The 17311-nt window shown below is 46.3% G+C and overlaps 1 protein-coding gene across 2 annotated transcripts in view; it reads right to left on the bottom strand.

Moving 5' to 3' along the window:
* The window catches only part of MPV17L (MPV17 mitochondrial inner membrane protein like), a 388825-nt gene that overhangs the window by 188237 nt on the left and 183277 nt on the right, over positions 1 to 17311 (bottom strand). For both annotated transcript variants that reach the window (XM_069607017.1, XM_069607018.1), the window contains one exon: positions 8296 to 10025. In XM_069607017.1, the coding sequence (XP_069463118.1) occupies positions 8296 to 8602 (307 nt within the window). In that variant the 5' untranslated portion in view covers positions 8603 to 10025. The remainder of the gene's footprint in view (positions 1 to 8295; positions 10026 to 17311) is intronic.

Genomic DNA, 17311 nt, shown 5'->3' with positions numbered 1-17311 from the left:
TAATGGTCCCTATAAATCACTTCATGTAGCTAAGCCCACAAACTGTGCCAGTAGAGCGACGTGAAGCTGTGCCCAGAAATTATATATAATCAGCCATGATACGGTCTCCCATTGCCCCGCCCTACTTATCACTGGTCTAGGGTGCAAGCACCTGTGTGACTGGATCCTGTAACTTGCCATGCAAAAGAAGATTTGTACTTTTCGGTTTGTTTCAACATTTCTGAGCCATGTTCTCCAAAACTGGCAGAGTGAGTACTTCCCTCTGAGTTGGTAGGTCATTGGATGAATTTCCCATCAAGGTCCACTGGATCCCTGGAAGTGGATTTCTGCACGTCCCCTTTCCACCAGTGGCCACCATTGACTTATGTTTGGCTGAATACTGCTTTTCATCTTCCTGGGGCTTTTGGGTCTTGAACCTGGAACTGGAACTCTTCAAGATGGCCTCCTCTGGTGTCCCTTTGGGTTGATTGCTACCTTTTACACACCAGTGGGGTAGAACACAGACATACCTACCTTTTTCCCATAACTGCAGGTGTACCTGTTCATTGTGTCTTTTTTATTCCTATGAGACCTTTTGCCAACACTACAAACACCTATCAAGTTTTCTTTACGGTGCTTATTTTTACTGTACCATTTTCCCTGGGTTCCTAGAGTTTACTATCAAGATATAGGAAATCATTGGTACAAGCTAAAATTCCAATGCATTTTTATATCACTGCACTATGCTACGGCCTACTGAAATGTACTAAGTTACTGTGTAGCACTGCTGGTTCATTTTGTATTTCATTTCTAGGAGTGTAATGAGACATTATGGGTATGGTATTGAAAAACAATTTTTTTATTATTATTGTGTTGTGATGGGGAAACAGCAGCGGCCAGCATTGCGGGGAAAAGCAGTAGTGAAGAGGACAAGCCAATTGTCCCACAAGATACCAAAATACTAAGTATAAGAGTCAACAGTGGAAAAACGACATATCCCAGAATGCCCAACCAGCCAACTACTGGGCAAAATAGAAGGGACACGAGTGAACAAACAAAGACCCAATCTACATATCGCAGAATGCCCCAGCCGATGCATGTTCAACATAAAAACCTGAAAAGGGGTAAAGAAATGAGATGGGGAAGACGGAAAACCATGTTTCCATATAACGAGGAGCACTTGCAGGCAGGAGTTAAAAACAAGGCAGGATATGCAAGGGTTAAGCAGGGAGGAGGAGAATTAGCCTCAGGGATGAGAAACACATGGCTGGGAACGCCCGATGTTAATTGCTGTGGAGGAGGGCCACGGGAGTTAAAAACAGGTGAAAACAACTCAACTTCTCTCTTGCCTTGCAGGAGTGGAAGGAGGCTGACAGAGCGAACTCGGACTGGTATGAGGCCAGTTCCCCATATCAGTGGGCATATTAGAAGGAAACGAAAAACTCACCGAAGTGCCCCATACCTGGTTTGCAGACCGAATGCTCAGCGGATGAAGGCTCTTGAGTAAAAGGAGATTCCAGTGTGAAAACAGACACCGGACGTTTTGTTTGTTTAAGTGATTCCAAGCCCGAGGCCAGCAAGGAACGACTGCATCCTGGAGAGCCATCAGCAAGCCGGGGAAAGGTTATGAACCAAGCACTGGAGTAGAAGGCGTGCAGAGAAAACGCTCTAATCCAGTACGAAGTACGTTTGGCTTCAAGAAGGTTTTCCATCCATATTATTAAGGTGCAAATTGCATTTTTTTTTTAAGGCAAGGCTTTATGGACTGCATTTAAGTTGAAACCCGGCTCGCTCTAAGTTGCCCTTGACAAACTTTATTGAAGAACGTTTAAAATGATGGAGAAAGTCCTATGTTACTGATTCTGCCTTATGAAATATAAGTGACATATTTAACTGAGCGTCGTGATAACTGCTGGCATTAAATAAATATCTGTTACCACTCCTTTCTGTCTCTGGCTCACTACATAACAGTAGTGGCAGCTGTGGGATTCACAGAGACACATCTACTCTTGACACCATGGAGGCAATCATAAAGACATTGGCTGAAGGGCAGCAACAGCTACAACAACTAGTGCAGGTGCAAGGACATCAGGCACAAGCAGACCGGCAAGCCTTGCAACAGGCTATACAGGTACAAACAGCAGCACAAGAGCAAGGCAGAGAAGCCCTGAGAATCTTGGGGAAATCGGTAGCGGCACACCGGTCACATCCAGCCATTCCCCCCACAGTGCTTCAAAAATACCAGGCGGGAGATGATCCTAGTTTCTTATTTGTAAATTTTGAACGCATAGCTCGAGCAGCACAATGGCCACAGGACCGATGGTCGTTCTTTTTGGCGCCCCTTTTCACTGGAGTGATGCAAGGAGCCTATCAGGCGGCCAATCCTAATGGGGACACCCCATATGCGGACATTAAGAAGTCAATACTGGAAAAGCTAGTCAAGGACGATGAATCCTACAGGCTCCAATTCCGGGAAACCCGACTGAAACCAGGCGAGAGCCCAAGCCAGTTCTTTTATCGAGTACAAGACCTAACGGAGAAATGGTTGCAATCCAATACAGCCACAATTGGGCAGATAAAAGAGAAAATAATGCTTGAGCAGTTCATCGAAGCCTTATCAGGGCCGATACAAAGGTGGGTTAAGCAACATCACCACCTGAGCCTGTCTGAAGCCATTGATGTGGCCAAAGCCTACCAAAAGGCGGGGATCCCTCGGCCTGTTTCCACGCCACCAGTAAGACATCACCAGGATCCTCTCACCTTGCGCAGTAACAACCGGGAGGTGCGCCGGAGCAGAGAACAAGACCGGAACAGAAAGGCCACAACGGCACCAGCCTAATGAAAGGACAGTCGCCACAGTGTTTTGAATGTGGAGAATGGGGACACATTGCCCGGTTCTGTGCCAAAAGAAACAAAACCGAACCCATGGTAATAGGATCCTTGCAACAGCATGGAAATCAGAAAAAACTGCCCTATGTGATAGAGGTAACTGTGGATGGACGTCCTCAACAGGCTATGATGGATAGCGGAAGTCGGCAGACGGCCATACAACCACATGTGAGCGAACCAGTTCCAGGACAGGTGAGAACTGTTGACATTAAATGTGTTCATGGGGATGTTAAAGGGTACCCAACAAAGGAAATAGTGTTAGGGTCACAGGGAAACGAAGTACCGGTTAAAGTGGCGTTATACCCACCATACCTGCTCCCGTCCTAATAGGAACAGACATTCCTGAGTTTGATCAATGGTTAAAGGAAGCCCCATTTTCCCAAACCGAGATAAAAGGGAGGGACATAAGGGTAAAACCCACCAAGAACCAGAATAGGAAAAACAACCAGAACGAGAGAAAAGAAGAGGAAGTTGCCCTCATAGACTCGCGAGTGGGGGATCATCTGCCATCCTTCCGTACTGAATCAGGGTTAGATGAAACCCTAAAACGAGCCCGTGAACAAGCCTTAACCCAGAGCAAAACCCCAGTTACAACACCTTACTTCAAGGAGAAACAAGGGCTATATTATAGGGTGACCAGAGGAACAGACAATGAAGAGAAAGAACAACTATTGGTTCCACAGTCATACCGGAAGACCCTGGTTCAACTAGCACATGATCATTCCACAGGAGGATATTTGGCAGAAAACATGACGGGGAAAAGGGTATTACAGAACTTTTACTGGCCCGGGATATATGCGGACATAGCCAAATATTGCCAGGAGTGTGTCATATGTCAGAAAACAAGCAACCACACACCAGCCCGAGCACCCCTGCAACGCATGCCCTTGATTAAAGAGCCATTCCAGAGGATAGGAATGGAAATTGTAGGGCCGTTAGAACCCTCTAGTCGGGGATTTCGGTTCCTCCTGGTAATAGTGGATTACGCCACCCGATATCCCGAGGCGTTCCCCTTAAGAGGTACCTCAGCCAGACAGGTGTGCAATGTCATATTACCCTTCTTTGCTAAAGTGGGAATACCCAGTGAGATCAAGACGGACCAAGGGAGCAATTTCATGTCAGTAGTAATGAAGGAAGTGTGCAAAACTCTAGGTATTCATCACCTAAAAATTTCAGTGTACCACCCACAGACAGATGGGTTGGTGGAAAGATATAATAAGACTATTAAACAAATGCTAAAAAGAGCCACCACCCCTACTGGATTGGGGTGGGAACAGGTTTTGCCATGGGTGCTGATGGTTCTAAGGGATACGCCCCAATCATCCATCGGGTACTCCCCGTTTGAGCTGTTATTCGGAAGACAACCCAAGTCGGTGCTAGGATTACTAAAAGACAATTGGGAACAACAAGAAGAAACATCCCTCACAGAATATGTTCACGACCTAAGGGAACAATTGGGGAAACTAAGGGACTTCGCTCAAGAAAAACCTGAGTAAAGCACAAGAAAAACAAGAAAAATACTATGACCAAGGAAGTAGACCCAGGTCCTTGAAGTTAGGTGACAAGGTATTGGTACTACTGCCTACCCACACAAACAAAATGCTAGTTCAATGGCACAGGCCTTATCAGGTAACCAAAATCTTGGGTCCAGTGAACTATGAGGTAGAACAACCCAAACGGAAAAACAAATATCAAAACTATCACTTCAATCTGCTCAAGCTGTGGAAGGAAGGAACTCACAGTGTGATGTGTTCAACCTTATCAGACATGTCCGCCCCTGAACAATTGGTCCCAAACCAACCTAGTAGCCTACAGGACGTACAATTGGGGGAGCAATTAAGTCAGAAACAAAGAACTGAATTGTTTGCTACGTTGAGCCCGGTAGCCGAGACTTTTTCTGGGATACCAGGACGGACACATTTGGCGACCCATTCCTTAGCCACAGAGAAGGGGAAAACGGTACGCCTTAGGCCATACCGCATTCCGGAGGCAAAACGAGGAGAAATGGCCAAGGAAATAGATGAGATGCTGGCGCTGGGAACCATCGTGCCCTCAAAAAGCGCCTGGGGTTCTCCAGTAGTTTTAGTACCAAAACCCGACGGTTCCACCAGGTTCTGTATGGACTTTAGGCAACTGAGTGCTATTTCAAAGGATGAAGCGTATCCCATGCCTAGAATCAATGAGCTCATAGAAAGACTAGGTTCAGCTGCATTTTTGAGTACACTGGACTTGACAAAAGGCTATTGGCAAATTCCCCTTGGTGCTGCGGACCAAGAGAAGACCGCATTTGCCACACCCCAGGGCCTATTCCAATTCACAGTTCTGCACTTTGGGCTACATGGGGCTCCGGCTACCTTCCAGGCACTGATGGATAAAATACTGAGGCCACACAAACAATATGCGGCTGCATATCTAGATGACATTATCATTTTCAGTAGAACATGGAACGATCATTTGTCAAATTTAACTCAAGTAATACAGGCGTTAAAAGGGGCAGGTTTGCACATTAACCCAAAAAGATCGAAATTGGCAACCCAAACCACCAAATACCTGGGATATGAGGTAGGGGGCGGAATCGTAACCCCGTTGCTAGACAAAATACAAGCCATACAAAAATTGAGAATGCCGGAAACCAGAAAAGAGACTCGAGCCTTTCTAGGATTCGTGGGGTATTACAGGAGATTCCTGCCTCATTTTTCAACTATAGCAGCCCCCCTTACGGACGCACTGAAAACAAACCGTCCTCTGTATATTTCCACTGAGGTGAAACAAGCGTTTCAAACCCTAATACAAATGATTTCCACCGAACTCGTTCTTCATTGTCCAGACTTTTCCAGAGAATTCTACTTACAAACTGATGCCTCGGGATGCGGTTTGGGAGCAGTACTGTCACAGGGTACCAAACAAGACCTATGTCCTATAGCTTTCATCAGCAGGAAATTTTTGCCCCATGAAATGCCATACTCTACTCTCGAAAAGGAATGCCTAGCAATTAAGTGGGCGGTAGAGGCACTTAAGTACTATCTACTGGGGAGGCGTTTCACCCTATTTACTGATCACGCTCCTCTGAAATGGTTGGCGACCCAGAAGGACTCCAACCATAGAGTCCTACGATGGCTTTTGACCTTACAGCCCTACCACTTCACAAAAGTACACAAACCTGGAAGATATCAATTAGTGGCAGACTATCTATCTAGATCCATTGATATGCCCGAACGGCATGGCTCTTTGAGGGGAGTATGTGATGGGGAAACAGTAGCGGCCAGCATTGCGGGAAAAACAGTAGTGAAGAGGACAAGCCAATTGTCCCACAAGATACCAAAATACTAAGTATAAGAGTCAACAGTGGAAAGACTACATATCCCAGAATGCCCCACCAGCCAACTACTGGGCAAAATAGAAGGGACACGAGTGAACAAACAAAGACCCAATCTACATATCGCAGAATGCCCCAGCCGATGCATGTTCAACATAAAAACCTGAAACGGGGTAAAGAAATGAGATGGGGAAGACGGAAAACCAGTTTCCATATAACGAGGAACGCTTGCAGGCAGGAGTTAAAAACAAGGCAGGATATGCGAGGGTTAAGCAGGGAGGAGAAGAATTAGCCTCAGGGATGAGAAACACATGGCTGGGAACGCCCGATGTTAATTGCTGGGGAGGAGGGCCACGGGAGTTAAAAACAGGTGAAAACAACTCAACTTCTCTCTCGCCTTGCAGGAGTGGAAGGAGGCTGACGGAGCGAACTCGGACTGGTATGAGGCCAGTTCCCCATATCGGTGGGCATATTAGAAGGAAACGAAAAACACACCGAAGTGTCCCATACCTGGTTTGCAGACCGAATGCTCAGCGGATGAAGGCTCTTGAGTAAAAGGAGATTCCAGTGTGAAAACAGACACCGGATGTTTTGTTTGTTTATGTGATTCCAAGCCCGAGGCCAGCAAGGAACGACTGCATCCTGGAGAGCCATCAGCAAGCCGGGGAAAGGTTATGAACCAAGCACTGGAGAAGGCGTGCAGAGAAAACGCTCTAATCCAGTACAAAGTACATTTGGCTTCAAGAAGGTTTTCCATCCATATTATTAAGGTGCGAATTGCATTTTTTTTTTAAGGCAAGGCTTTATGGACTGCATTTAAGTTGAAACCCGGCTCGCTCTAAGTTGCCCTTGACGAATTTTATTGAAGAACGTTTAAAATGATGGAGAAAGTCCTTTGTTACTGATTCTGCCTTTTTAACTGAGCCTTGTGATAAATGCTGGCATTAAATAAATATCTGTTACCACTCCTTTCTGTATCTGGCTCGCTACATAACATGTGTGTATAGTTTAATAACACTTTTCCACATTATTTATTAAAATAAAATCCTATAAATATGAAAAATATAAAACTCAGTATGTTAACTTTTGGTAGGCCCTTGGAATTGCATGCTGAGTGTTAACACATTTTATTCCCGCTAGTTGCTATATGTAAAATATGGTGTACATTTGTATCATTCATGTATTAGACGTGAGAATTACTGTGACCATACATGTGTGGCATTTTGGATCTTGAACAGGACTTTGTAAATGTGTTTAACTGTTATCTGGTATTACATTTTGCTCCCCATCACTTAGCTTCGTATGTATTGTGACTTTGGCCATGTAGTGGGTATATACTTTGCTTAGGAGTGGACAAGTTCTGTCTTTTACTAAATGTTCACGACAGAGTGCAAAAGAGCAACATACAAGCGTGTAGGCCGCCTTTTGGCCATCCCCTTTTGCATTCTGCCGTGCAAATGAGAAACATTTGGCAGCGAGGAACTGTGTACATGAAAGTGTGTGTTTAAAGGGGCCCCCGCCATCAAATTTACAGGAGACTCGAATATGAGCTCCTTAGAGGGGAACTAAGGTGGCCAATGCAGCGAGTAGAGACTAGCATGCCAAATGGGACAGCATCGAAGAGTGATTAGAACACTGAAAGGGACAAGGGTGATACACTAATGATATTTTGGAACTCTGTGGTCGAGAGGAATTGGGAGCAGCAATGAAGAGAGGGCAGAAACCATACTGATAGGTGGTTGGGATACTGAAGGGGGACATAGCAAAACTCTGACACATGGAGAGGACTGGATGTTAGGTGTGTAACGTTGTCTTCACATGAGTCTTTTCCAAGGTAGCATTTCCCCGATAACATTGTACAGCAAATCGATTTCGTCTATTCAAGTGGCCTTTGAAAGACTATGTGGAAATGGCCCTGAACCCATAAAACAATAAAACAGAACCACATGAACACTAGTTATTTAAAAAGGAGAATTGTTAGAAATGAGAACAAGCCACATTTTATATATGAGGTTAACTGTCAGAGGTGAGTGGCAATAGAGGTGTCATTACTCTAGCATCATCTACAGAGATATTCACTCAAATGTCAAAGCAGATTTTTCAGGACCTACCTGTGTAGAATGCACTGATCGTCACGGGAGCTGCCATCAGCTGGTCACAGGCCACTTTGCGGATGACGTTCAATGGGTTTGAACCTGGAAAGGCCCGCTCAATGGCACGTAGCCAGAAGAAATTGAAGTTGGCATGGAAACAGAACCCAACCAACCCCACCTTGGCAGTCTGGCGTAAATCGATGTCCTCTCCAGGGCCCTTGGTGAGCTTCTGTTGCACCACATCAGCAGAGGCAAACAGAGATCCATAGATGGCCACATTGGTCAACCAGGGGTGCCTCTTGGTGAAGTGCACAAGTGCAAGCATGGCGGCTCCAAAAGGACTATTTAAGCTTTGTGTCTCAAAATGGTCAGCAGAAAGTATTAAGTGGTTCCCTAAATTTGCTTCTAAGCTGTTAGTGTTATCTCTAAAATTAAATATTATAACTCAGTAGGACGTAAACTCCTAGGAGGAACGAGGTAGGTAAACAGAGCTCTTAGCTCATTAATCTAATGAGGAACATCTAAATTGTGCACAAGTTATTACCAGTTTGTAGAAGTCCGTTAAATTAAAAGAGAGGAATGTGTTTGGAGAGCTCCCGGTATTGATATTGTATCTCAAAGTCCCATACAGGCAGCCTGCCAAACAAAGAAGTCCTCTTTGGAGTGTACAATGGGAGGGAATTAAGCATGCGCCTGCCCCCAAGGTGCAAAAGAACATGGGTAAGGAGACCTGTGTCTGTAGACACAGTAGAACATGTATTAAGTCGGACCGACAGCTTCTTCTGCAGCTGTACCAAAGGGAAAAACAGAAGCGATGGCACAGAAAGAAAGACAACAAAAAATCTTTGAAAGCCTCCAAGTAGTTTAGGGGAATCCTAAGAAGGCAATATTTGGGCCCATCCCCAAGAAAAAAAGGAGTGTCAGTCTAAAGCCCTACCCTAAAGTGAGGAATGAGGAGTGGAGTGGAAAATTATGGGCAAAGCCATGCAAGGAGAATAGCAGAGTGGGGCTTATGGACAGGATGCAAGCACTGTGTGGGTATGAGTCCTGACTTAAGGTCCTGGCTACTAAACTTGACTAAATGGCGTGATCCAGCAAGAATCGCTATAATTACTTGCCCTATTGTTTTCCTGATATATAAGATATGGGAGGACTTAAAAATATGACATACGAAGGGGATGTTTACATGTAAGGTAATTAAACTCTACTTACATCTTGGAATTGTAAGCCATCTGCCTATGTTTCATAGGGCCCGTCCTACCATTCACACTGGAAGAGCTTGAATCCAGTGGCAAGTACCGAAGCAAACATACTTAGAATAAAAAGAAGGGGTACAGAATAGGAAAATGGAGTTGGGATAAGTTCTAGGGTGCAGCTGGTTTATGCATGAAAATGAATCTGTTATGAGCTCCTAGGCAGGCAATGAACTGTTTGAAAGATCTTTCTTTAGAGTGAAACAGCAACAGACCGCCAGCTTTCATCAGGGCAGGTTCATAGTCAATGGTTGTACTGCTAGATGGAGTGTAAACAGCAGGACCGGGGGGAAGCAGAGTTTGGTCTGTGTATGGTTACAGTTCGGAAATGCTTCGTTGCAAGAGACAAAGTAGAGTGGACATGTTTACTTGCTCCAGAAATGTCTGTGTAGAGAGCTCTTCCGAAGACTTCCAAAGATTGTCAGAAAATTATTTCTGGATGTTGCGCCAACAGATGTGGTCTGGATGAATGTGAGCTGAGCGATGCTTGGTCCCCTGCAGACACAAAAAAGCAAAAGTGTCAAGTTATTGAAAGCTGGCAAATACTCTAGACATAAACATGTACATCAACATTTTTAGTTATTCTCTCCAAAGACAGACAGGCCTATATGTCAATTGGGGTAATTGCCAATAGTGCCCTGCCTCTGAAATGCTGGTAAAATTGATTGACTGTGCTTCAGACCTCCCGCCTTTCAGTGGCGATGGCATGCCAGTATATATCCCAATTTCTTAAAAGGTCATTCTGCGGGCTGAGGCTTTTTTTGAAACAAAGAACAACACATATAAGTAGCACAAACATTCTGGAAACATTAGTAAACCTTTTACAATCACACGGGGGGAAAGGGCCTCACAGCAATACACAAGGAGACTGAATATTTCAGCTCTGGGAGAGGGCGTGCACATCTTAAATTGGCATTCCCTAAGATGTGAGATCTCATCTAATATAAAATGTCACATTGCAATGATTGCTGTGGTTTTGTGTTGGCATACCTGGGGGCTACTGAGTTTAATTCACACTGAGGTATTTTGGCAGTTGGTGCCTTAATACAAATTGATGCGTTGTCTTCAATGAACAGGGGAGGTTAGGGAAAGCGCTATCTAGTCAGAAAGATAGTGCTATTGGTTAAGCGCCTAGTGCTCAGGTCAGTGTGTATTTTGCAGGTCATAGTTGAAATCCTAATCACATAGATTAGTGGATTATTGTGACTGCTTCAAAAAGTTGTGCATAACCTGCTAGTCACAGGCTTCAATCCTAATAAGATAACTTAGTGGCTTTAGCCCCTGCTTCAGGCATCTGTGTGGAACCTGTAGGTCATATCTTTGAATACTAATAGAGCCGAATTAGCCTCCCAAACATTCCAAAGCAACAAAATATGCATCTGCCAATTGGGTAATAATAGTGACATGTATTGTGACGAAATGTAGCTAAGCCTGGAAATACGCCAAGAGTCACTAAGATGGGAGCCATTTCCTCGAGAGGTCAAAGGCATTCCTACAAAGTGATGATGTTTTCGAGCCTGCGTCTATTTAGCTCCCCTATTTCGGAATAGACAGGTGACCGGGAAACCCAACTTATTTCTAATAGATGTTATCTTCTGAAATTGTCTCAGTGCATACAGGATTCCGAAAACTTAAAGCATCCATTGGATGCCACTTGAACAGTTTTGCACCGACTTTGATACTGTGACAAACGTGACACTGGAACAGGAGTTGACGTCCAAGTTTAATATATTGAGAGGCCCCTGCAAACTTAAATCAGTTCTTTCTTTATCACTCAACACAGTGAGCCACAACTTTTTTCACTTTAAGTTTTTCTTCATGTTATCCACACAGAAATTGTATTTTAATCCTCGTGGAGAAATGTCAGTTATGGACCCCACCAGAGCTGTGGTGTCTGGATATAAATCACGACACCGAGGCCTCTGGGTCATGGCAGAACCAAAGTCACCGATATTCCACCAGCAGGGCAGAGGGCTTGTAGAGTCAGCGGAGCCAACGGGCTACGTAATGCGAACCCTGCAGGTGGCAAAAAGGGGGAATCCTCAGAGCTCCTAAAGCTCTTCGTGGAGGGGTACCCAGAGATCTGTGACCCAGAAAGAATTACAGAAGGTACCTCAAAAAATGGAAGGAAGTGGTACCACGTTCAAACCAATAGCAGAAAAGTGTCCACACCTCAGTGTCTCTCTGATGCTCTCAACATGTGAGAATGTAACCTTTAGCTGCAGATATGTGATAACACCCCAATTTAGATGAAAGCCAGAAACTCAGACCCTGGCCTGGTCTCCCAAACCGTATGTTCTGGGGTCCAGTGTTTCCTTGGAGAATGCGATTTCGCAGATACCCGCATTCTTGCCTGGAGGGATCACAAGGAGGAGGAATAATGAGAGATCTGTCTACAAGCTGTGATCTGCCAAAGCAGAATCTCCCAAAGAACCAGAAGGTAAGGGAAGCCATTTGAGGAGCAAAGCTGGACCAGGAGGTCGACATCTCGGGACTGCTCGACTCCAAAATGGCATAAGCCTCCTTCAATCCTCTGCACACAGAGCAGTGGCACAACATGTAAGTGGGCAAAGTATGCACAAAACAAATAATTACAATATAATATATAATATAATAGGGAGTAAGTGAAACTGAGAAATAAGGACTAATCCGGAGTGGCAAAGATAGCAGCGAAACAAACCCACAATTAGGTCCCAGATTGAAAAATGACACCAATCAACTACAATATACAAAGGGAGGCAGACAGACTGTAAGAGGAAGAGTTTGTTTGGGGAGCAAACAGTGTTGATGACAGTGTAGATGTCGATCTTCATTAGTCAACCAATCAATAAAACCGGTTACTTTATCTTTGCTATCTCTCCAGACCAATAAAATATGACAAGATGGCCGCCGGGCCACCAACAATAAAGCACCATAAATATAGATTTCCGAGCGTTTCAGCATCAGAGCATCAGCTGCACCTCCCCAGAAGCTGCGGGCACAGGAGCGGCGTGAAATCCCTCAACAAGACCCCTGGGTAGACACACCACCGCCGAGAGAAGCTAGTGCCCCTCCCCCATCGAGGGAGAACACAGTAGACTCCCAGGAAAGGCAGCCGGGAGACGTAACTGGAGGACCGCCCTGAGGGCCAGGAGGTGCGAGCAGAGCCGTCTGACTCTCCCCCGCAGGAGGAAAAAAAAAAAGGGGGAAAAGAACTCCGACGCCCGCCCAGGGGCTCATCGTGCCCACATCAGCAACACAGCTGCGGGTGCAGAGGGGACGTCAATGCAACGCCGAGGCTGGGCATGAGGGGCCATCCCCCCCCCCTCGCATACGGGGTATGGAAGCGAATCCCAACACACGGATAAACGGAGTGGGACAGAAGGCCAGGTGGGCCCAACCGGACCCCCCCGCCCCAGGGACTCCAGCGCCCGTAAACTCCAGCGCCCGTAAAACGGACAGAAGATCCCTCTGGAGCGCTCATCAGCAGACTGGGCGCGACACACAGGGACTCCGTGCACCCAGGAGACCGGCGAGAAGGGCTGGCTCCAGTCGCGGAAGAAAGGAGCACCTTGAGACGGAGGTGAGCGCGCGTGCAGGGCGTCGCTTCCTCTACCGACCTCACAAAGGCCCCGACGGGCGCACAACAAAAGGGCACCTTTCCCCGTACACAGGTGCGACAGTCGCCCCTAGCATCAGCCAAATAAAGTACGGAAAGGGGGCGCGGCTCCCAGGGGGGTTGATACGGACCCCAAAGCAACGACGAGCACGCAGCATAGACAAAGAGTGAACGGGAGAGACATATTACTCTTATCTCAATAAAACAGCTCCAAGACCAGAAGCGGCCCCTACCACACACAAATGGTGGAAGGAGTAAACACCATTCCATAGCTATTTTATAACCAGAGACTCCTTGAGGAGACACCGCAAGTGCCCCACCACAACCTCTCAAGAGATATCGAGAGTCAATACAGGACTCCCTCAACTAGGGGACAATGTCCAGGGCGAAGGGGAAGGGGGCGCATCTCAAACTGCGACGCAGCCACCCAGACAAGACTCAAATTTACTCCATATGTGGTCATCAGAGGCCACGGCAACCTCAAGGGACAGATCAGTTGAAGAATCCACAATGGATACCACCCCCCCAAACCAGTGCAATCTCCCCCCGTCAAAAGAAGACATGCATGCCTGGTTCGTGGAGCTGCAAGACAAGTTCATGTCCACAGTGCAGGACCAATTTACTTCAATGAGAAACGAAATAAAGCAGGCAGTCCAGGAGTTGAAAATAGATGTAGCCATGCTGGAGGAAAGGACAGACACCATAGAGAGAATAGTGCAAAATGTTGAAGACGAATCCAGACAAACCAGTGAAACGCAGGAACACCTGATCCGGCTAAACCATAATCTAGAAATTCAGTGTGAAGACTTGGAAAACCGCTCCCGTAGATCCAATATCTGCATAAAGTACATGCCCGAGTCAGATAAGGACCTCAAGACTGCGGTTCAAGAAGTATTCAGAGATATAATAGAGGCGCAAAAAGCGGAGAGCATTGGAATCGACAGAGTACACAGAGTGGGCCCGAAAAGAACAGGCGCCCCAGGGGAAAGACCAAGGGATGTATTGGCAGCTCTCTCATCATACCCATAGAAGGAGCAGATCCTAAGAGCGAGGCAACTGGACCACATAAGGATGAATGGGGTGGAAATACAGTTATACCAGGATCTGGCATCGGCGACACTCTTAAAAAGGAGGGAGATGGCCCCACTGGTGAGGGAGTTGGTGGCGAAAGAGATAAGATACAAGTGGACATTTCCTTTTGGTCTTCTGTTCGAGTGGGAGGGGAAGCAGAGAAGAGTGACCACCTGTGAGGAAGGACTCCATATAATAATCTACAAATGGAGGAGGTAGATTCGAATGGTACCAGAACCAAGGGGGATCCGCATAAGAGGCTGAGAGGATGGGAAATTGTGCGGAAAAAAAAGAAACAAAATGGGGGGGCTCTCAGGGCACCCCGCGGGGAAGTAGAAGAAAAACTCCGACAAAAATTGTCAGTCCAACCCCAGCTGGGAAAAGGTGGGAGAAGGCTAAGATGAGAAATCTCGGAATAAAAGATGCACCGCGGCCCAGCAGGAGACCAGGAAGGGACTCTATCCAGGTCTGTGGATGAAGCGGGGTTTAGGACTCCCTGCACAGTTCATCCCGAGTCAAATGAGGGCAAGGAGCGATAGGCGCAACGCCCTAGCAACCTTAGGTGCCTGGGCCCTCCTCGGGATCAAAGTTGAGTTAATGTTATTTGTTTGGGGGTTGTTGGGGAAGCTGGGGGAAACGGGGCGGGTGGGACTACGGAAGACAGATGGGATCACAACAAGGGGGAAAGACAGCAGCAGCAATAGACTAAATAAGATGGGGAAGTTCAGAATCTTTTCACTAAATGTGAGAGGGTTGAATTTGCCAGCGAAGAGGAAAAAAGTGGAGGCTCTGCTAAGGAGGGAGAGGGCGGACATTCTGCTCCTCCAGGAGACACATATAAAAGCCCAAGATAGACAGAAAGTAAACCTCAGAGGGTACACGGTTTGGGCGCAGGAGACCGGCGGGGAAAAAAAAGCAGGAGTGATGATAGCGGTAAAAAGGGGACTAGCGGCAACTCCCATAGAAACACAGGTAGACAGGGATGGGAGGTATGCATTTACAAATGTCACAATAGAGGGTCTCAGGCTTACCCTAGTGGCAATATACGCACCAAACTCTGGGCAAGACGGCTTCCTCCGAGATACCCTGGAGAAACTAGAGGGGTTTGCGAAAGGAGAGGTAATATTGGGAGGAGACCTGAACATGGCCTGGCAACCTAGATTGGATAGGAGCGCCGGAGGTTCCCAAGGTCAGGGGGCTCCATCCAAACAACTGAAACAAAAGATGGAGCAGTTGGCATTACGCGATGCCTGGAGGGAACTGAAGGGTCAGGCAAGTGGCTTTACATACTACTCGCATGTGCACAACACGATGTCGAGAATAGATTATTTCTGGGTGTCGGTGGGATTGATAGGGAACATTCAAGGAATAGAATTGGGCTCTATAGCATTATCAGAATATGCCCCGATGTGGTTGGACATCCAGACTCCCGAAAAGGAAAAAGGCCTCTGGAGGTGGAGGCTGCCTTCTGATATTCTTACGGATCAAGTGATGGGATAAGCAGTTGGGGACAAAATCAAAGAATTTTTTGAAATAAATGACACTGGGGAAGTACCTCTAGGGACCGTTTGGGAAGCCTTCAAGGCAGTGATCCGGGGACACTTTATAGCATTAAAGGCCACCAAGGATAAGCAGAAGTATGATTGGGAACGAACTCTGTAAAAGAAAATAACGGACATCCAGGGGGAGCTGGCAGTCCACCCCACTAAAAGCCTCACAAAGGCACTGAAACATGTACAAGGTAAACTCGATATGCTGCGCAATAAAAAGGCAGAAAGATCCCTCCTCTACCTAAAACAAAGATACTACATCAAGGCCAACAAGGCGGACAAATACCTAGCAAGACAACTCAGAGAAAAACAAAGCTCAATGACAATCCTGAACGTCAAAGATGCTCATGGAAAGTCACAAACTCGCACTAAGGACATAGGGGAGGCCTTCAAGGCTTTTTATAAAGAGCTCTATGCGACAGAGCACCCGGATGAAGAGAAACAAGACAGGTTCCTACAATCACTCCCCATTCCTACAATATCAGAGGAAGACAAATCAGTGCTGGAATCCCGGATAACAGAAGAAGAAGTCCGGAGGGCAATTGCAGACCTTCCAAATTCTAAGGCACCAGGCCCAGATGGCTTTATGGCCCCCTTCTATAAAAAATATGCAGACATTCTCATCCCAGTCCTGACTAGGCTACTGAACACATTCAAGGACAGTGGTAATGTTACCCCCTCCATGAACGAGGCAAAGGTCCTTGTTTTTCATAAATCAGGTAAAGACCCCACCCTCCCCGGCTCATATCGTCCCATCGCCTTGATAAATTTGGACGCAAAGATCTACACCAAGGTACTGGCCACCAGACTATCTCCCCTCCTCCCGACCCTCATAAACACAGACCAATCTGGCTATATACCCGGCAGGCAAACGCACAACAATTTAAGAAGAATAACACACCTAGTAGAAAAAATAGGCATTACCCATACACCAGCAATACTGCTTTCACTAGACGGCGAAAAGGCATTTGACTGGGTAGAGTGGACCTTTCTCTTTAAGACACTGCGACACATGGGATTTGGAGAACAAGTCATAAACATGGTCAAAGCCAACTACAAATCCCCATCCATTAGAATAGCAATAAATGGGGAAGTCACAGACAGGGTGGAGATATCAAGAGGAACTAAACAGGGATGCCCCCTCTCCCCTCTCCTTTATGCCATATTCCTGGAACCCCTCCTAATTAAAATCAGGGAGTCGGCAGGGGTTAAGGGAATCGAGATGGCGGGCAGACAACACAAAGTCATAGCATATGCAGACGATATGCTTCTAGCCCTGGAAGACCCTGTGAGATCCATACCACAAACCCTAAAAGAGCTGGAGGTCTTTGGAGAGATATCAGGATTAAAAATAAACAAGAAATAATCTGAGATACTGTTCTTAGCGGGGGACAAGGGGACTCTGGCAGAAGAGGCGGGTTTCCTAGGTCTAAAAACAGCAGAGGAGGGTATTAAGTACCTAGGGGTGACACTCACACATAAGGTGGATGGGCTATATGCGAGCAATTACCCACAGCTGTTGTCTAAAGTTAAGAAAGATCTAGATAGATGGAATCCGCTAA

Source organism: Ambystoma mexicanum, chromosome 1p (genome assembly GCF_040938575.1).
Source record: "Ambystoma mexicanum isolate Mex_15411 chromosome 1p, UKY_AmexF1_1, whole genome shotgun sequence".
Lineage (NCBI taxonomy): Eukaryota > Metazoa > Chordata > Amphibia > Caudata > Ambystomatidae > Ambystoma > Ambystoma mexicanum.
The sequence above is the reverse complement of the archived record's forward strand: the minus strand, read 5'-3'. Positions and strand labels throughout refer to the sequence as shown.